Here is a 22,138-nt window from a genome sequence, read left to right on the forward strand (position 1 = left end):
AATAATCCACTACCCTAAATATAATACGTGGCTGCCTCTGACCTTACGTTATGTTGAAGGGTTCATTACAAACCAGGCCTCCTGATTGTTCTGTGATAGTGGGAGTGGGTGTCAAAGTTTCTAAATGAATTCTACCACCAGCTAGCTGTTCCCTGGGGAAACCACAACACTTCTATCATTTCTTTATCTGCTGGGTTTTATTCAAATACATGCCATGAAATCCTAACCTAAGTCAGACATTGAGCTGGGATCTGGCAACACAAGACAGATAAGCCTTGCCCTTGTCAAAGGACAAGGAAGCCACTGCTAGAGATCTGAAATAAAATGACAAAGAAAAATACCTTCCTTACTAGAGTGAGTAGAGGCTGTGCTGTCCAGGCAGTTTTCCTGAGCAGAGCAAAATGCTGACCTGAAACAGCGCTTTTGGGAGGTATGGAGCCTCAGGGGTTGGTGGATTGTTGAGATGTGGATAGATGGCGTCCTCTGTAGGAGAAGGTGTTGCTGATTCGTTGTTGTCCAGTGGGTATTTACTGAAGTGAGTCCATCTCTGGTGGCCTGACTTTCGAAACAGAGGGGCTAACACCAATAATCCATATAGGTACTGTAGACATCCGGGAGGCAGAGACAGTGTGAACTGTTTTGCCTTCTATTAATCTAACCCTAATTGCCCTCCTATCCTTATCCATTCTATACATAATAGACAAAATTAATAACCGTCTGACTCTCAAAATTATAGGCCACCAATGATACTGAAGCTATGCATATATTTGATTCCTATATGATCCCTGCAGCAGACCTACACCTAGAAGAGCAACCTATGCAAAAAGACTATACATGTAGACAAACAACAGCAAAAGCAAAGCAAGCATCATTAGGCTACGCAGATGAATAGCATGACACCATTTGCCAAACAGTACAGCTTCATGACAGAGGTTTGAAGTCTTTTACACAGATCTAAGACAGTTACCTAATGGTAGATCTCTTAATCAAAGATCTAGTTACTTGACATAAACACCTCAGCCTTACAACCTTATACAAGAACACACTTGGTTACCAATCCTAAGATAAGAAAATTTTAAAAGAATCTTGATTGAGATGAGTTGCCCTTGATCCAGGTTACTGAATTAAGCGATTAGCTTAAAATAAGCAATGTTCTTTGACAGGTGCTATGCTGTCACCTTAATCCACCCAGAGCATGGCCCCGTATTTTCATATTTGCATGAAAAGGAATGTTCATGATAACCTAGGAAGAATCAGTCTTAACTCTTATACATTCTACTTCAATTAAATTTTCTAGTTGTGGAGTCTCTTGTCCATAGAGATTCTAGGACCATCAGTATTTCTAAAGTAATTTTTAAAATTACATGTGGTGTAGGCATTCTCACATCTAGATCAGTTATAATATCATCATGAACAAGGGCTGCAGCACATTTTATTTGGAAGCAGATCCTACCTATTGCAGGTATGTCATAGGTTAAAGAAGTATTATTTTGATAATAATCTGAAAATATCAGTTATAAGTTGGCATACAGGATTGTTAAAGATTGTTACTACTTGAATTGTTTCATTAAATAAAGTTGATTTTCTCTCAAGCTTTTGAAAAATTTATTATATGCCAGAAATTTGTCAATTTATCATTCATTATCTTGTTTCACTATCTGGTATCACCTATAACCAATAGGTTTTTTTGTTTGTTTTGTTTTATTTATGGAGTCTCACTCTGTTGCCTAGACTGGAGTGCAGGGGCCTGATCTCAGCTCACTGCAATCTCTGCTTCCCAGGTTCAAATAATTCTCCGGCCTCTGCCTCCTGAGTACAGGTGTGTGCCACCATGCCTGGCTAATTTTTGTATTTTTAGTAGAAACAGGGTATTGGCCAGGCTGGTCTCGAACTCCTGACCCCGGGTGATCTGCTGACCTTAGCCTCCCAAAGTGCTGGGATGACAGGCGTGAACCACTGCGCCCAGCCACCAATAGCTTTATTGAATTTTTTGTTTTTAATTTTTAAAAACTTGCTACAAGTCAATTTGCTTTCTTGTTTTTCAGACAACTTTAAAAATGTACATGAAATGATCTCTTGTTCTATAATAGTGGGGTTACTGGTAGTTATACTGACACCCACATAAACAAAAACATCATATAGTTGTACATCTAGTTATAGAAAATTCTCCTTGGAAGTTTAAAAAGACAAAGAAATTGTTGAGTGAAAATGCCTTCCTTGGAGTGGCTTTATTAGATAGATTGTATATCGTTGTCATTTTGCTTTTTAGCCAACACGAGATGTTCATTCTTTCAGGGCTCCTTCTGCTAGCAATATACTAATATGTATAGGGATCCTTATCTCAGCTCTCAAATCTTTGAGAACAGAGGCCCTTTTGGATGTCTTATCTAGAAAGCCATATCTTGTATTGATTTCTAGCATTTGCTTTCTAAGTCTATCTGGAAATGTCTAGCCCCACATTGGATATTTTGCAAATTGACAATTTCACATTTCAGTTTATTTTTTCGTATTAAATTCCCAAATTCAGGTTTAAGTCCATTTATAGAAAGACATGACAAGCCTATACTTTAGCTGTTGGGTATACACAAATACGCTACTTGAAGGTTTTCTGATGTCTCTTTTCTATCTTTATTCAGCCTCTCAAGTAGATGGGACTACAAGTGTGAGCCATCACACCTGGCTAATTTTAGTATTTTTTATAGAAATGGGGTCTCACCATGTTGCCCATGATGGTCTCAAACTCCCATGCTCAAATAATCCTCTTGCCTTGGCCTCCCAAAATGCTGGGATTACAAGAGTGAGCCACCATGCCCAGATTTATTTAGTTTACTTTGAATCTTTATTCAACCTCTCCTTAAAAGAAAGCCTTCTAAAATTACTTTACATAATATATTTTCTATTTAAATTTTCACGACTGGGTTATATAACTCTTCTATTTTCTATGCTTCTTCTTTTAACCATTTTTTTCTTATCTGAGAGGATTTTAGTTAATTTAACTAATTAGTACACATCTGTAGTTTAAGAAAACACAAATTTTGTTTGACAATCTAAAAAAATTATAAATTCTATAACAAAAGTTTAGAAAATTTTTCTTTCTTTTTCTTCCTTTCCTTTCTTTTCCTTCCTTCTTTTCTTTCCTTTCGTTTTTGAGACAGGGTCTTGCTCTGTCGCCGAGGCTAGAGTGCAGTCGCACAACCGTAGCTCACTGCAGCCTTGAAACCCTGGGCTCATGCAGTCCTCACATCTCAGTCTCCCGAGTAGCTGGGACCACAGGGATATGCCTCCACACCTGGCTAATTTTTACAATTTTTGTGGAGATGGGGGGGGTCTCTCTATTGCACAGGCTGGTCTCAAACTCTTGACCTCAAATAATTTTCCCACCTTGGCCTCTCAAAGTACTGGGTTTACAGGCATGAGGCCCCATGCCTGGCCTAGAAAATTTCTTAATTATAGCTCTTAACTTAGCTTTAGACGAAGGTTTTAATTTAAATTCTATAAATCTGATTTTTCTTCTGGTAATTTTATAATGTGATTGTGTTTTTCCTGAGAAAATCCTGATTCATTTAGGAAGTCAGATAAAGCTGAATAGAAAAATGCAAGATAGAGATCTGCAAAGAGGGCAGGTTTGGGAAGGTTACAACATCTTTGAGACTATTTTAGAGTTAGGATTTTGTTTTAAAGCCTCAAAATACCAATTAAAGAGGCTGATTCAAAATACCAATTAAAGAGACAAACATTTGATGTTTGTCTCCTAATTTTTCTAGAGCTTCTTCTAAATATCTTATATTTCATTCATCAGATGTTTTTCATTAAGTAAAAAAAAAATTTGGCATTTGTGAAGAAAATTGGAAGAGTTAGGATCATAATGCAATTTTAAACAGGAAATAGAAATTCTTTAAAAAGAGGATTGAAATTTGGACATAAGCAAGCCATGGCACGTGAGGAAGAGGCAACTGTGGTTGATCAACAGTTCGTGCTTGTGAATAGTGTCTCAGGATCCTGGACCAAACAGATGGAGAAGGGGACACATCATTGTCCACACAACTGTCATTAAGCTGGAAAACGATAGGGCAAAGTGACGTATTTTCACAAGTCAACAAGTCAGGAGTGCCCTCATAAAAGTTTTGTAGGGGACCCCAAGCAAAGTCTGATCAATTGCTTTTTCATAAATTGGTCACTGGTCTAATAATGGTCTTCAAATCATTAGCCCTCAGGTCCAGCTTGAATTAGATTGGAAACTTATCAAGCCAATGCCTTATAGAATAGTTCCTTCTGTATTCAACAGAAAGAGTTCCAGGACAAAACAAAAACCCATACAACAAGACTTTGTACATGTAGACAACACACAAGCAAAGCAACAGGCCGTAGGATAAGTAGATTAATGGCATGACAATATCTGCCAAATGATACACCTTCATGGCAAGAGGTTTAAAGCTTTACACATAGATCTAAGACAATTACCTAATGGTAGATCTCTCAATCAAAGATCGAGTTACATGATACAAACACCTCAGCCTTGCAACCTTATCCAAGGACATAGTTGGTCACAAATCCTAGGATAACAAAATACATTGAGCAATAAAAGCCCAGTGAAACTAGGTAGAACTCAAATCCTTGTTGAGACTGATGCACTTGGCTGCAGACACAAAGGGCAACTGAGTTTGGGGCCCAGTGAATGCACCTGTGGCCCAAGGTTTCCATGGAGGGTCTTCAAAATGACCTCAGTGGAACCTCCAGAACTGTCCAGAGGTGTTGCCAATACTGCTCAGAGTCTGGGATAGAAAGACCAAGCTGAATCTTTCGCTCAGAATAGTGAAAGGAAGCTATGCTTGTCAGCAATCTCCCACAGCAGAGCGGAAAGCCCATCATCCATGATTCGGGGCAGTGTGGGGTTCAGAGACTGGAGGACACGCAGAGTAGCAGCAGGCTGACATCAGCTGCAGAATGGGGTTTACTCAGAATGGGGTTTTCTGTTGGAATGGGGTTTTCTGCTGGATAGGGTTTTCTGTTGGAATGGGGTTTTCTGCTAGAATGGGGTTTTCTGCTAGAATGGGGTTTTCTGCTGGGACGGGGTTTTCTGCTGGAATGGGGTTTTCTGCTGGAATAGGGTTTTCTGCTGGGATGGGGTTTTCTGCTGGAATAGAGTTTTCTGCTGGAATGGGGTTTTCTGTTGGGTGCTCGGTGCTCAGAGGTGTGTTTATCGGGATGAGTCTGACCCTAACTGGCTGACTCAGAAGTGAGGGCTGACACAGATTAATTGGTTTACAAGTGTATATTCCAAAACTGCATTGTCCTTGATTGATTGAAGAGGTTTAAACAAGAAAAATGTCTGCTTGTTATCAGTTATAGAACAAACAGCCTTGTCCTAAGTTTGTGGAGGGTTTTTATTCACACCCTCGTGGAGCTTTCCTTAATAGGTAAGGCCATTTTTAGCTTAAACATTTGTATTGTTCCGTCGGGCTCCTGTGACCCATCTCTCATCTGACAGTGGTGTGGTCTAACATGCAAATCACCTGAAACCACACTTCCAGGGTAAGAGTCTTTATCCCTTAATTTCAATACCCATTATTGATGGCAATCCATTGATTATCTAGGACATTATTAGAGAGGCAAAACAGAGTGGTTGGATGAAATAAAAGTACATACCAGAATTGTGATTAACCAGTAAATAATTATTTAGCATGCAATCATTTTGGAAGGATGAAAGCTCTAACACATATGTACCTGTCCCCAAAGAACTTGTTTGCTGCGGGAGATGAGGCTAAGTGTTCATTTAGAAAAAAATTTATATATGAATCTTAAATTGTGAGGTATGTACTTTACGTGCATTTTGGAGATTATTAGGAAAAATTAATTTGGCTTAACTGTTCACTTTTTAACCCTATTTGCTCTCTTTCTGTGAGTTTACTAATGACCAGGTTGAAAATAGAGTGTTATTGTCTAGACTCAATTAAGCGCTTTATTGCAATCATTGATTAGAAGAGCGCAAAGAGCTAAGGAGTCCGTAAATCCAAGAGCCATAGAGTAAGCAAACAAATCCACCATTTGAGGGCATTAGAAACCTGAAACTCCACAGACAACCAAGATCCTCCTAGCAGCTGGAGACTCCGTTGTCCCAGGGGTACCATTTTAAATCAATGCCACTCTTTCTTCTGTCAAATAAGTTGGCATTGAACGCAGCCCCAAAGATGGCCAGATGGCCCAGTAAAATAATCAACATTTCACAAGGCGATAGAAAAATATGCTTTTCTGAACAACTTGGAGTTCTATGACTAAACTATAAAAAAAACTAAATCAAGCCCTAAGTGTCACTGATATCACCAGTGTCATCATCACCAGTGTGAACACTATCTCCAGTGTGACCAGCATCTCCAGTGTAATCAGCCTACATGGTGTCTCCAGTGTGACCAGCATCCCCAGTGTGAACAGCATCTCCAGTGTGAACGGCATCCACCCTGTGAACAGCATCCATGGTGTCACCAGTATGACCAGCATCCACAGTGTGAATGGCATCCATGGTGTCACCAGTGTGACCAGCATCCACAGTGTGAACAGCATCCATGGTGTCACCAGTGTGACCAGCATCCACAGTGTGAACGGCATCCATGGTGTCACCAGTGTGACCAGCATCCACAGTGTGAACGGCATCCATGGTGTCACCAGTGTGACCAGCATCCACAGTGTGAACGGCATCCATGGTGTCACCAGTGTGACCAGCATCCACAGTGTGAACGGCATCCATGGTGTCATCAGGGTAACCAGCATTCACAGTGTGAACAGAATCTTCAGTGTGGTCAGCATCCCCAGTGTGAACAGCATCTCCAGTGTGACCAGCATCCCCAGTGTGAACAGCATCTCTAGTATGATCAAAATCCATGATGTTTCCAGTATAGCTGGCATCTCCAGTGTTACCAGCATCCTTTATGTGACCAGTGTGATCAGCCTCCACAGTGTGACCATGTCTCAAGTATGACCAGTGTTACCAGTGTCCCGAATGTCACTCATAAAAATGTGCCAAGGGGAAGGAGAATTTCCAGAGGGTTGAAGAGTCCAGCTACAATTCTTGTTTTATTGGCATCTTGGGACAATATGGAAAACAGCTTCCCTGATATTATTATGGAATTCTGTTAAGGAAATTGGTAGCTTTCCTTCTTTCCTTTATGCTGAAAAATTAAGCTAAATATGGTTTGGATTTCTATAAATGAATTCCCTCAAATGCATTTCCAGATATGCATTGATAAATCAGTAACCAAAGGTAACTCTGGTTTCATCTAGAGGTACAGAAAGAAGTATTTTTTCAGTGCTTATTTTATACGTGTTTTTAAAGGTTGCACTATTACGGACCTTTGGTTTCATTATTTATTATCTTCTTTTAAATTTAATTTAGTGTACAGACTTGATATTATACTGTTTTGCAAATAAATGTCAGCAAGGCTATTCTACAAATTTGGTAATTTATTCATCAACTAACATTGCCTTATCCACAGTGTTCCTATTTCCACCTGTTATTCCATATGCCAGTAAGTCAATTCCTTTTGAGTCCACTTTATAAATGCTGCCAAGAATTAGTTAAGTGGGTTAGATTAACCTGACAATTCTTTGCCTAAAAGATCATATGCTCTTTGAGAACAAGTTGTGTAAATCTTTTTAAATGTACTAGAGTCACGGTATGCTGGCGAGGGGAAGAATACTATTTAATGTCAATGCAATCTCACCCACCAGAGAATGACTGAGTCAGAAACTGTCCCACATTTTGATTGGATCAATTAATTTGCTAATTCAGTAAATTTATGATTGTTTCATATTAAGGCTGCCTCATCAGTAGACACTCATTATGTCAGTTCTCCCAAAAGCTAAAAATAGGACCAGAAGGGAGGAGGAACTTCCTTTCCCAGGAATTCCACTCCTTGAGAGAAGGAAGTGAACTGTTGAGCCTGATTCTGTGGGAACCTGCCCTGTGGAGGCCTTGGGGGCACCCACGTGAGACTAAAAGACTGGGGTCTCAGTTTTACATACATACAGGGGTAGAGGAAGACACAGAATAGACCCAGAGAGAGGTGTCCTGGTTTTGATACTAGACTGCATCAAACAGTAGAATATGCTATGGGGCACAGCTTTGTGTCAGAGGAAAAGTTCTAGAAAGTCCTAACATTATAGAGGGGACTTACATGAGCCTAGAAGGTTATAAAGATGGTAGAAAATGTGGTCCTAAGTGAACAGGATTTTGATAGGAACCTAGGACACTTTTGATGATGTGTGCACCTCTGCCACTAAATTGGGCAGGCCATGTTGCCTGCTTGTTTCTTCCAGTGCCTCTGTTGAACAGACAGCAACAGGGAGTCCATCTTCATGATGTCAATTTCATCACATCTGGTCCTTTCATTTCTAAGATATAAGCAAACACCCCAGCTCTGTTGCCTGGTTTCCATATCTGAGAGCAAGTGCCACAGGCCTTCAGGTTCCCACACCTATCCATCGAAGACTTTCCCTCGAGTGGATGTGCGGAATCCAGGCCTGTCAGTGTCAGTCTGGAGGTAGACTGAGGTGGCTCCTCATAAAGCTCCTTCTTGTCTTTTCCAGGTGAAGGACTCTGCCCAACAGCCCCAGATGGTGTTCACGGTCCGGCATGCCACCGTCACCTTCCAGACAGAAGGGGACACTTGGCGAGAGCAGAAGGAGCAGCGTGCCGCCCTCATGGTGGGCATCCTCATTGGTGTGTTCGCGCTCTGCTGGATCCCCTTCTTCCTCACGGAGCTCATCAGTCCTCTCTGCTCCTGTGACATCCCCGCCATCTGGAAAAGCATCTTCCTGTGGCTTGGCTACTCCAACTCCTTCTTTAACCCCCTGATCTATACGGCTTTCAACAAGAACTACAACAGCGCCTTCAAGAACTTCTTTTCTAGGCAACACTGAGGGAGAGGACCAGGATCGAAAGAAGTTTCTTCCCAGAATTCAGTGGAATTCCCAGTTCATTCATTTCACATCCCCACCCAACAGCCATGTGGACAAGATGAATCCTCACCATTCTCCAGGGTCATCTTCAGAACTGCACTGGCCTGTTTTCCACCTCCTCAGTAGAAATATGACTCCTCACAGAGTTTTGGTGACATGATGTATCTAACTCACCTACTGTCCCTTTCTCTGTGCTGACAGCCACGGTCTTTGCCCACAAAGTGTCCTTTCCTCCCCAAATTCACTCCGGCATAGTGGTCGACATTGTCCTAAAAAAGTCAAACAAGGCAGATAAGAAGGAGGAGGTAAAACAATATGGGCAGGTTGAGAATGGATAGAAAAGAATGAACGAGTCATGTTGTAGACATCTGGGGATAGGAGACCATAGTTCCAGGCTTTCTGGAGCAGTCCCCATTTCAAATATTCTCCTATATGATCCTAGTACATATACCCTAATACTGATGGGGTGTGTCCCGATAGTTGACCACAAAACACCATCTCCAAATATACTAAAGCACATAGTCCTATCCATGAAAGCAGGGAATATTAGCTTTAAGGTTTTGTTTGTGGCAACCACACACACACACACACACACACACACACACACAACTGTAAAAGAGGCAGGTGTTCTAGCTGACTAGTTTATTCCAAAATCCAATCCCTTGACATGAAGCAGGCACTGAGGGTCAACTACTGCCTTTCATTTTGAAGCAACGGTTTATAAACAGTAGAAAAGTCTACCAGTTTCATAGAATCTGTCAAATTTGCTAATTTGCTACTGGTTTCATGTGTGTGGAATATGTTCAAGTGTTTCTAGGCAAAGACCTTTATCCTCAAATCATGAGATTAGAGTAAAACAACTGCTATAGAGTTGGGCATCTCATGACCAATGAGAATGAAGGCACACTCACCAAATACAGGCACTTTAAGGGCATCCTTGATAAATTTGCTAACTGCTATTTTTTGTTGATATGTGAATACCTGCTAGGAGGCCAAGGCTAGTGGACAATGAAAAAGATAGAACAATGGTAAAATGCAGCCCTAGTCCTCTACAAATTGACAGTATAATTTGTGAGGTGAGGCAGTTAAGTGATGATGCAGCATTTGGATGATCATGTAAAGCCAGTGCCATTATACAAAACTTTAAAAACAATCCTAGGCAATAAAACTGCCTGTGGTCTGCTATGTCCCTGACTCTTTAAATGCATGAATTAAAGAATGATATAATAATCTCTTATTTATTGTAATTCATGTAGTATGTTATATATAATAAATTATATCAATTAAGAGTTCAAACATAGGAAATTTGTGATAATTTATATGTGGTCTTGGCTTGAGGTTTAGTCTTGTCTTTATTGCAAAGACTAGCTTTATCAAAAGAATGTGAGCAGATAAAGAAATGTTAGACACCTGTGAAGTCACCATTAATATGCTAAATGCAGATCTTTATGCACTCAAGCAGATTCATTGAGAAATTTAGTGATAAAAATTGAAGAATTTATTTAGAAACATCCTTAGATTTTTCTTTCTTCTGCATATATCACTTGAAGTGCTAAACCCACAAGTATTTTAAAATACAGACTGTTCACTTAAGTTACTTTTCCCCATTATTACTCGAAATCAGAGAGAACAAGAAATGCTATTGTATTCTAGTGTTTTAATAAGGGAAGTGCTTCAAAAGCTTTATTAAGTACTCCATGGCAGAGAAGAAAAATTCAGACAAGAGGAGTCTAGAGATGTGACACTAGAATCATGGGTAAAAGTTTAAGTCTATTCTACCTGAAAATCCATGTGAAAACTTTTACTCCATAAATCGTGAGTGTCTTACTGTTTAAAAAAGTTCATAGTCTTCAGTAAAGCGAAGCTTGAGGAAGATGTGCCACGTTTTTCTGGTGGCTTCAAATACTCCCCAGCTCTCCCAGGATTCTGTATACCCCAGTTGGAGAATGATGTTATTATAATATTAATTCAATCTCCAGCTGAGGGTTTGATTAATGTTTTCATAAGATGAATAAGCCTCGTTATTCTTATCACTCAATATGTATTTAACACCTCTCAGGTGTCACTTAAATTATACATTATATACAACACACTCCACATATGCTATCTAGAGCAAGAAACATTCCACATAAGAGAAGGAAGAAGTGGCAATTAATGAATATTTTGCTTCCGTTTCAATAGCAAAAGTTGTTTATACCACGGTAAGAAATGTAGACATTCATTGACTTTGAGTCTCTACTATGCAAATCAAATATTTGTGAAACACTTTTGTTTACGCTTGACTGCTAATATTTTATCAGGTTAGAAATGTATATGAATCATAAACAGTAGTAACTGCTCAAAATACCTAATCCTGTTTCCGTGCCAGATTGCAACAACAACCTTTATTAGATGGTGCACCTAGAGAAGCCTGGAGGGTTTCCTGCAAGCCATGTCTGTAGGGTGACTGAGGTGAACCAATCCAAAGCCCTCCTGTCAGCTCTTGTAGAATATGTCGAACAAAATGCACAGCTCTGCTCTTCTGCCTAAAGACAATGTACAAAGGAGATAATTCTCTCCTGATGAGTGATCTTGGACCTCTTGGGGTCACTATCAGTTTTATATTTTTATTGTATGGTAGTGAAAGACAAGTGGAAGATGTCCCTGAGTCTGTATTGACATCAGACCATATTGTAGGGATTAATTCCTGATAAAAAGCTTGTTATTTGTCTCTTCTTCCCAGGAGGAGCATTTTTGCTTCTATGTTGGTCTGTTGGATTCACAGTTCCCTGCTTATAGCCAAAGAGGCTGTAGAGACAACACTTTGCCATGTTTCTATTAAAGAGAAGATAAAGACTGAGTCCACAGCTCGAGTGCTGAGTGAAAGTGATTGCCAAACAGGGATTTGGTTAGCATCTGGGAAATGGGATCAGAGGAGGGGAACGGGTGGGCTTCTTAAAGCTTCTGTCCTGTATCAGAAAAGGAGAGATTCTGCACTGCTCATGGGCTGGACCCTGATGGTTCACTGGGACTGTCTGTGGCTTGCAGCTGTCTTCCCTGCCTTCGTGAGGCAACCCCGTCAGGACGTTGGCACCCACCGTCCCCACTGTGCCAGGGAGGGGCCAGCTTCAGGAGGGTGGAGGTCCAGCCTGGCCACTGTTGGCTGATTAAATGGCTCTGTCAGGACTGCCAGCCCCAGGTAATTCTTTTCTAGCAGTCTAGGGTGCTGTGGTCCAGCTGCACCCGGCCTTCCATCTTCCTTTTTCTCCTTGTGAAAGGGGTTTGCCTTTCCATCAGGTGTATCTTTCAAACTCATTATCCCTTCTGTCATGGCCTCCCTTGCAATAGCTTGGGTCGGCTGCTAGCTGTGTTCACTGAGGTCTGGCTCAAGGCTCCGCAAGCAGAGGGAAGGAATCAAGGAAGATGCACCACAACATGCAGCAAATTTAACCAGCTTCCCCACAACCAAGCAAATGATCGTCAACATTTATTAATCCCTGACCCCACACAGCGCGCTGTGCTATGCCCTTCAAAGCCACCCCGATTTGGTCCTAACAATAACCCTTGGAGGTACTATGGAGATTTAACACAAAAATCATTTGAGTCTTGTGAAAATTAAACTACTCATCCAAGATGAAACAGCTAGAAAATTAGAGCCAGGATCAGAACCCTAGGACCTGGCTCCAAACTCCAGCTCTTGGTCTCTGTACTTTAACACAGAAACAACCCCTAAATGATAAGAAATGATTTGCAGGAGCCAGATGACGGCAGGGACTTAAAACAACCCCTTCCTCCCCTCTGGCATCCCCACCAAGTAAAGCCCACATAGAGCTGCAAAAGCACCAGCTTTCACAGGATACCTTTTGAACAGTGTCCTTTTCCTTTTTGACATTTGGTGACTGGAGATCAACCTCTGTGTGGCACCAGTTCCCGGACCAAATCTGCCCCAGAGGTCAGGAGCAACCTAACCATGATCTACACTGCACCAATCCCAGGTGACCTGACAAGCAGTTGGGCGATGACAGATGGGAATCAGGGGAGATGACGGCGATGGCAGATGGGAAGGAGGGGAGATGATATCTCTGCCCCCTGGTGCTAATAAGGGGAGGGGCTGAGATTAATGTACAGTTGCAGGATGCATAACCACAAAGATGTGCTGAGAAATGCATCGTTAGGCAATTTCGACTGTGTGCAAACGTCACCGAGTGCACTTACACACACCTGGAGGGGACAGCCCGCTATACATGGCTATACGGTGTAGCCTCGTGCTCCTTGGCTGCACACTTGTGAAGCCTGTTACTGTACTGAATACTGTAGGCAATTGTAACACGATGGTAATGGGTTTGTGTATCTAAACATATCTAAATGTAGAAAAGGTACAGTAAAAAATGAGTGAGAATGGTGCACCTGTACAGGGCACTTGCCATGAATGGAGCTTGCTGCAGTGGAAGTAGTCGCAGGTGAATCAGTGAGGGAGTGAGTGGAGACTGAATGTGAGGGCCTCGGACATTCCTGTACACTACTGTAGACTTTGTAAACGCTGTTCGCTTAGGCTACACTCAACTTCTTCTTTCTTTTCTTTGTTCTTTCTTTCTTTCTTTCTTTCTTTCTTTCTTTCTTTCTTTCTTTCTTTCTTTCTTTCTTTCTTTTTTTTTTTTGAGACAGAGTCTTGCTCTGTTGCCCAGGCTGGAGTGCAATGGTGCTATCTCGGCTGACTGCAACCTCCGCCTCCCAGGTTCAAGCAATTCTCCTGCCTCAGCCTCCCGAGTAGCTGGGACTACAGCTGCCTGCCACCACGCCCGGCTAATTTTTTGTATTTTCACTAGAGACGGGGTTTCACTGTGTTAGCCAGGATGGTCTTGATCTCCTGACCTCGTGATCTGCCCGCCTCGGCCTCCCAAAGTGCTGGGACTACAGGTGTGAGCCACCACACCCGGCCTTTTTTTAATTTGTTTTTTTGACATAGAGTTTTTGCTTTTGTCACCTAAGCTGGAGTACAGTGGCGCGATCTCAGCTCTCTGCAACTTCTGCCTTCTGGGTTCAAGTGATTCTCCCACCTCAGCCTCCCAAATAGCTAGGATTACAGGCACTCACCACCACGCCCGGCTATTTTTTGTATTTTTAGTACAGATGGGGTTTCACTATGTTGGCCAGGTTGGTCTTGAACTCCTGACCTCAGACAATCCACCCATCTCAGCCTCATAAAATGCTGGGATTACAGATGTGAGCCACCATGCCTGGCCTACACTAAACTTCTAAAAAATATTTTTCTTTCTTTAACAGTAAATTAACCTTAGCTTACTGTAACTTTTCTAACTTTATATCCTTTTTAATTTAAAAAGCTTTTTGACTTCTTTGTATAACACTTAACTTAAAACACAAACATTATACAGCTATACAAAAGTATTTTCTTTCTTTGGATCCTTATTCTATAAGCTTTTTTCCTATTTTATTTTTTTACATTTTAAACTTTTTGTTAAAAATGAAGACACAAATACACATATTAGCCCAGGCCCACACAGGGTCAGGATCATCAATGTCGCTGTCTTGCACCTCCACACTTTATCCCACGGGAATGTCTTCAAGGCCATAACACACACGGAGCTGTCATCTCCTATGAGAACAGGGCCTTCTTTTGGACACCTGAAGGACCTGCCTGAGGCTTTTCTTGAAGACACGTCACTCTTTTCAGAAAGATGTGCATGGTGGATTGCTTGGTTTGTTTATTTTTTTTCATCCTAGATTTGTGTGAGTAAAATGCATTGCACTATGACTTTACCATGGCTACGACATCACTAGGAGGTGGGAGATTTCAGCTCCATTATAATTTTATGGTACCACTGCGATATATGCAGTCCATCCTTGACCAAAAGAGTCGTTATTCGCAGCACATGATGATACATACCGTGAATGCGTACATAGCAAGTGTGCTGTGCTGCCCTTCCCATTATCTGTAAAACAATGAGCTTGAGATTCTCCCTGGTGCCATCTTTAAATTATCATTCACTATGCAAACACGCTATTGGGGAGAAGGATCATGCCCTGCTTTGCAAGGCTGGAGCTGAGCCCCTGCAGACACATGTCTGCTTTCCCAGCTCCTCCCTGTCAGGCTGTGCCATGGGGACCTGGAGAGAGGCTGTAATACCAGGTGTCACTGCAGCAAGTGTGCACTCAACAGTAGCAGGTGGTTCTAGCTTGCCTTTTTTTTTTTTTTTTTTTTTTTTTTTTGAGATGGAGTCTCACTCTGTCACCCAGGCTTGAGTGCAGTGGCACAATCTCGGCTCACTGAAACCTCTGCCTCCCAGGTTCAAGTGAGTCTCATGCCCCAGCCTCCCGAGTAGCTGGGACTACAGGCGCGGGCCACCATGCCTGGCTAATTTTTGCATTTTTAGTAGAGATGGGGTTTCACTATGTTGGCCAGGCTGGTCTTGAACTCCTGACCTCAGGTGATCTGATGTCTTGACCTCCCAAAGTGCTGGGATTATAGGCATGAGCAACCGCACCTGGCCTCTAGGTTGCATTTATCCTTGTCTGGACTCCTTCGAAGATGCCGGCACCAACCTGGGGGGCCTTAGACTCAGCTCAGCAGAGCGCCCATCCCCAAGCTCTTGGGGCAGATGAGCCTCTCCCCTCTATGGGGCGCACTCCCAGCTCCTGGAGACAGGCACCAGCCCCTTCTTGGAGGCTTCAGCAGCACCTTGGCTGGACCTCTCCCCTGAACGTCTGGATTTCAGAACTCTCAAAGCCTCCTCTTTTCCCTCTGGCCTGGCGATGGCAGCTGCTTCCCTCAGGACCGTCTCTGAGATAACGCCGCTATGCCTCACTTTCCCCTCTTCAGTTCTCTAATCGCTGACTCACAGATCTGTGTATTAAATCCCTCTGTTAACATTAACTAAATCTACTTCCTGGCTAGACTCTGGACACCAGATGATACAAAGGGGACACAGCCGCCATGCCCCACGCTCAGATTGCACCTGCACAGCTCCCAGAAGCCCCTCCTGTCCGACGGTGCCACAGCCATGATGGGGATCAGGCCCATTGTGGACGGACGGCCACATCTGGCTGCCATAGGGTCTGCCCCAGCAACCACCATGTTCTGTTTGCCACACCATTCGCTGTGGAGAGCAGCACCACTTTATCTACGGTGCTGTGGCCAAGAGAGGAGCCATCTCATCCCAGAGCTGGAAGAGGGTTTGGAGGTTGATCCTACTCAAGAATTCCCCCAGTGGAGGGGCATGGGGTCCGTGGTGGTGCTATTGTTTCTACACGGCCTGCAGGTTTTTCTGCCCCTTCTCTCCTCTCTTATATATTAGGATTTCACCTTTTTTTCTTTATTCAGTTTATCAACTGACTACCTTACCTGTGAGTAAACAGTTTGCCAGCAGAAATAATAAACGCATGTAAAATAACAAATTAACTGCCTTTGAGATTTTTTGGTAGAGTAGATTCAGTTGAGATTAACGGCGTCAGGCTCTGCAGCCAGATGTAGGTGGAAGTTTTTCCTTCTGGCTGTGGTTCAGGGGGTGCTAAGGATGGCTGGCCACTACCCAAGATTTCCTCAGGGACTACTGTGGTATTTTTTTCCCTCTCCCATTTCAAGGTTCGTTTTGTTTTGCTTTTTGGCAGCCATTGGAGCTTCTCTACGGTGGATTCCAGTGGCAATCAGAAATTAGAATGCAGAAGAATGACATAAACGACTGACCTAATGCCCCAAGAGGAAGAGTGATATGGGTGTTTAGATAACAAGTGCCCAGATTCACTCTAAGGACAGGGAAGGCGGTGGTACCAGACTGGCGTTTAAGGAGTGCTCAGGGTCTTCAAGTTGATGATTTCTCTTCATATCATTTTCCCAGCGTGGACAACACTCCTGCTCTTTATAAGTCAGAAAGAACCCTGTATGCAGGGTGAGACCTGGGCTGCGGGGGTTTGCGCCTGGGCCCTGGTGCTTGTGCTACTTCTCAGTATAGAAATACTCTCTGAAGATGAGGGGAAGCAATTTTTTTTTTTTTTTTTAAGACAGATTCTTGCTCTGTCGCCCAGGCTGGAGTGCAGTGGCACCATCTCGGCTCACTACAAACTCCACCTCCTGGGTTCATGCCATTCTCCTGCCTCAGCCTCCCAAGTAGCTGGGACTACAGGCACCTGCCACCATGCCCGGCTAATTTTTTGTATTTTTAGTAGAGACGGGGTTTCACCATGTTAGCCAGGATGGTCTTGATCTCCTGACCTCGTGATCTGCCCGCCTCAGCCTCCCAAAGTGCTGGAATTACAGGCATGAGCCACCACACCCAGCCGAAAGGAAGCTATTTTTAAGTGACCAACAGTTAATTACCCTAGTAATTAACTGGGAATGGGTGGGAGCTGGAATTAACTAGAATTAACATTCCTAGTAATTAACTAGGAATGGGTGGGAGGTGGAATTTGGGGACAGAATTTGACATGTGGCAAGCCCCATAGTTGTGAAAATTTAAATCAAGAAATCTGTCTTGGTTCTTGTGCTCAGAACCTAAATGGAAATACTTCAAATTAAAATAGTAAGAATTTTGACAACCAAAAGATGTCTTCCTGGGGGTCATCTTGGGTATTTAGAATGACATCTACATGTGGTGAGAATAGGTTGAAGGGGAATGGGGCTTTGCATGAGAAGTAAAGGTTGAAGGCCAGGCGCGGTGGCTCACGCCAGTAATCCCAGCACTTTGGGAGGCCAAGGTGGGCGGATCACGAGGTCAGGAGATGGAGACCATCCTGGCTAACACGGTGAAACTCCATGTCTACTAAAAATACAAAAAATTAGCTGGGCATAGTGGCGGGTGCCTGTAGTCCCAGCTACTTGGGAGGCTGAGGCAGAAGAATGGCGTGAACCCAGGAGGCAAGCTTGCAGTGAGCCGAAATCGTGCCACTGCACTCCAGCCTAGGAGATAGTGAGACTCCATCTCAAAAAAAAAAAAAAAAAAAAAAATGAGGAGGGGATTTTGAGATGAGGAGAAACTTAGCAGCAAATTGAAGTGAGTCTGTAACTTGCCAGCCATTGAGTGCACCATCTTGGAAGTGGGTCTTCCAGCCTCAGTCAAACCTTCAGATGACTATAACCCCAGCTGGTGTCTTGACTACACTTGACTACATGGGAGATCCCGAGGCAGAACTCAACTAAGCCACTCCCAAATTTCTAAACCACAGAAACTATGAGATAACAAAGGATTATTGTTGTTTTAACCTAAAACAAACTAAATATGGAACTTGAATCTAATACTGAAAAGAAAGGATAAATTCAGCAGAAAAGAAAGGATATAGAATTCCATTTTGCTATACTCTGTTTCATGCAAACTAGATACAAATTTACACAAACTGGGTTAATTTAATACACAAATATAATTCATCAAACTATAAGGCATCACTTTAGGATTAAGGTAGCAGATTTAAAATAGACTTCTGTTTATAAAAACTCAATTCATGTATCTGGAGAGCACTTGGAACTCTATTTGATGAGAGTTTTAGCCAATACATGTGATGAATGGGAGGGCAAGGCGGGAGGAAGACTCAGACCTTGGCTGCCCAGCCTGGATCAGGCTGCTGCCTGGAGCACGGACGCACAAAGCATTAGTGGCCACATGGAAACAGACTGCTTCTCTCATTCCTTTCTGCTCCACTCTTTGGTGCCACTCCTGCTCCCCTGTTTGGTGCCACTAACCTGGGTATCTCTCTCCGGTTAACAGGAAGAGAGAGCGTGTGTGCGTGTGTGTGTGTACATGCATATACACACACACATACACATATGTATGTGTGCATACAGAAGATTTCCATCAAGCATTCAGCAGTAATAACAAAGCTGCAAACAAATCAGCCAGGTGTCATCATCAAAATGAGGCCTAAGTGGCACAGCCCCGCGTGTCTCAGCCTGTGGCATAGCGGGAGCTTTCCTGACTCAGGAGTGGAAGGTACAACTCATTACAAGGCCTTTACACATCACCTAAGGTGATGAACCCTGCCCACAGCTGCTGAGACCCCGGAAAGTCACCTAATTTGAGGCCTCGTCCCCCACAACTGACTTAGTGAATCATATTTTGTGCACAGAGCTATCACCTCAGGCTGTGTCCCAAAGGTTTCTGTTAACAGGAAGGAAGAATATCAAGTCCTCTGTGCGCAGGTGGACAAACTTTGAGACTGTGGCACTTACAGCAACAGCTGCTCCAGCGATCCCATCTCCACCTCCAGCGATCCCATCTCCACCTCCAGCGATCCCATCTCCACCTCCAGCGATCCCATCTCCACCTCCAGCGATCCCATCTCCACCTCAGCGATCCCATCTCCACCTCCAGCGATCCCATCTCCACCTCCAGCGATCCCATCTCCACCTCCAGCGATCCCATCTCCACCTTCAGCGATCCCATCTCCACCTCCAGTGATCCCATCTCCACCTTCAGCGATCCCATCTCCACCTTCAGCGATCCCATCTCCACCTTCAGCTCAGCTGGAAACTGGACTTCAACAGCTCCTCCAGTGATCCCATCTCCACCTTCAGTGATCCCATCTCCACCTCCAGTGATCCCATCTCCACCTCCAGTGATCCCATCTCCACCTTCAGCGATCCCATCTCCACCTTCAGCGATCCCATCTCCACCTTCAGCGATCCCATCTCCACCTTCAGCTCAGCTGGAAACTGGACTTCAACAGCTCCTCCAGTGATCCCATCTCCACCTCCAGTGATCCCATCTCCACCTTCAGTGATCCCATCTCCACCTTCAGTGATCCCATCTCCACCTTCAGTGATCCCATCTCCACCTTCAGCTCAGCTGGAAACTGGACTTCAACAGCTCCTCCAGTGATCCCATCTCCACCTTCAGCTCAGCTGGAAACCGGACTTCAACAGCTCCTCCAGTGATCCCATCTCCACCTTCAGCTCAGCTGGAAACCGGACTTCAACAGCTCCTCCAGTGATCCCATCTCCACCTCCAGTGATCCCATCTCCACCTTCAGCTCAGCTGGAAGCTGGACTTCAACAGCTGCTCCAGTGATCCCATCTCCACCTCCAGTGATCCCATCTCCACCTTCAGCGATTCCATCTCCACCTTCAGCTCAGCTGGAAACCGGACTTCAACAGCGTCTCCAGCGATCCCATCTCCACCTTCAGCTCAGCTGGAAACCGGACTTCAACAGCCTCTCCAGTGATCCCATCTCCACCTTCAGCGATCCCATCTCCACCTTCAGCTCAGCTGGAAACCGGACTTCAACAGCGTCTCCAGTGATCCCATCTCCACCTTCAGCTCAGCTGGAAACTGGACATCAACAGCTCCTCCAGTGATCCCATCTCCACCTTCAGCTCAGCTGGAAACTGGACTTCAACAGCCTCTCCAGTGATCCCATCTCCACCTTCAGCTCAGCTGGAAACCGGACTTCAACAGCTCCTCCAGTGATCCCATCTCCATCTTCAGCTCAGCTGGAAACCGGACTTCAACAGCTCCTCCAGTGATCCCATCTCCACCTTCAGCTCAGCTGGAAACCGGACTTCAACAGCCTCTCCAGTGATCCCATCTCCACCTTCAGTGATCCCATCTCCACCTTCAGTGATCCCATCTCCACCTTCAGTGATCCCATCTCCACCTTCAGCTCAGCTGGAAACTGGACTTCAACAGCCTCTCCAGTGATCCCATCTCCATCTTCAGCTCAGCTGGAAGCTGGACTTCAACAGCTTCTCCAGTGATCCCATCTCCACCTTCAGCTCAGCTGGAAGCTGGACTTCAACAGCTCCTCCAGTGATCCCATCTCCACCTTCAGCTCAGCTGGAAACCGGACTTCAACAGCTCCTCCAGTGATCCCATCTCCATCTTCAGCTCAGCTGGAAGCTGGACTTCAACAGCTTCTCCAGTGATCCCATCTCCACCTTCAGCTCAGCTGGAAACCGGACTTGGGGGGTTAGAAGGGAAGTCGGTCAGTGCCCCATTAGATTGTTACCTTCCCAACATGGGACAAGTCAGAGTTTCCACGTAGCTGAAAGAGGAGGTGGTCTGATTTACAAAGACAGACAAGCCCCCAGCTTCCTCTTTGGCCATTGACAGCCTTCCTGTCACCTCACTGAGGGTACCTCTGTCCTGTCCCGGCACCATTAAGGTGCAATGGGACCTTGGTCTAGGAGTGAAGGCGATGAGATGAAGGTGGTGGGGGGATGGAGTTAAATAAAAGGGGCTGTCTCTCACTTTGCTTTCTTCATCCGTCCCACTCCTTAAGGTAGTTGGATTTTTTTCCCCTTGAAAAAGTTGTTCCTACAATTGGCCTACAGGAAAAGGAAGATAGACAAAACAAACAAACACAGTGTAAAATGACTCCCCTGGCCTGGCAGCAATGATAACCCACACCATTGACACCAGTATGTTCTCTTATTATTTTACAACAAAAGGGATTGCCTTTTGATGTAACCAAATATGGCATTTTAGAATCTTTTTGACAGGATTCAGTTTATCTTGCTGAGCTTAATTTTTTATTTTTATTTTTTATGTATTCTAGGTCCAAGTTAAGTTTAAATGAGGCTGAGAAGGGGGAAGGGCTAGAGGAATAACTCTGGCTCTGCCCTGTCCTCACGCTTCGCAAGTGCAGCTGGAGGAAAGTGCCTGTCAGTGCAACCAAAACCACATTTGATAGAACAAGAATAACAGCCCAGCTCTTTGATCCATTTAAATAGGACCAACAGGAGCATATGAGAGAACTGGGCCAATGGGTTCCTAGTGTCACAGAAAATATGCCAAATAAACAAAAACCAGCTTGGAGATCACTGTGTGTGTGTGTGTGTGTGTGTACCCTAGACTCTGTGAGTTTAAAATGAACCAAAAAGTAGGGCTGGGCACTGTGGCTTACACCTGTAATCCCAGCACTTTGGGAGGCTGAGATAGGTGGGTCACTTGAGGTCAGGAGTTCGAGACCAGCCTGGCCAAGATAGCAAAACCCTGTCTCTACTAAAAATATAAAAATTAGCTGGGCGTGGTGGCAGGCACCTGTAATCCCAGCTACTCAGGAGGCTGAGGCGGGAGAATTGCTTGAACCTGGGAGGCAGAGGTTGCAGTGAGCTGAGATCACACGACTGCACTCTAGCCTGGGAGACAGAGTGAGACTCCGTCTCAAAAAAATATGTATATACATAAATAAATAAATAAATAAAATGAACCAAAAGGTAGAATACACAGGAGGTCTCATTACAGCACAGTAGCTTCAGCCTCTG

At 43.9% G+C, this 22,138-nt stretch overlaps 1 protein-coding gene across 1 annotated transcript in view; it reads left to right on the plus strand.

The window, feature by feature from the left end:
• HTR5A (5-hydroxytryptamine receptor 5A) overlaps window positions 1–11,802 on the plus strand; it is an 86,978-nt gene extending 75,176 nt beyond the window's left edge. Inside the window, exon 7 of the mRNA XM_010368151.2 lies at window positions 8,581–11,802. Within this exon, the coding sequence (XP_010366453.1) occupies window positions 8,581–8,913 (333 nt within the window). The 3' untranslated portion in view covers window positions 8,914–11,802. The remainder of the gene's footprint in view (window positions 1–8,580) is intronic.
• Window positions 11,803–22,138: the final 10,336 nt, after the last annotated feature.

This window comes from Rhinopithecus roxellana, chromosome 6 (assembly GCF_007565055.1).
Source record: "Rhinopithecus roxellana isolate Shanxi Qingling chromosome 6, ASM756505v1, whole genome shotgun sequence".
Taxonomy (NCBI): Eukaryota; Metazoa; Chordata; class Mammalia; order Primates; family Cercopithecidae; genus Rhinopithecus; species Rhinopithecus roxellana.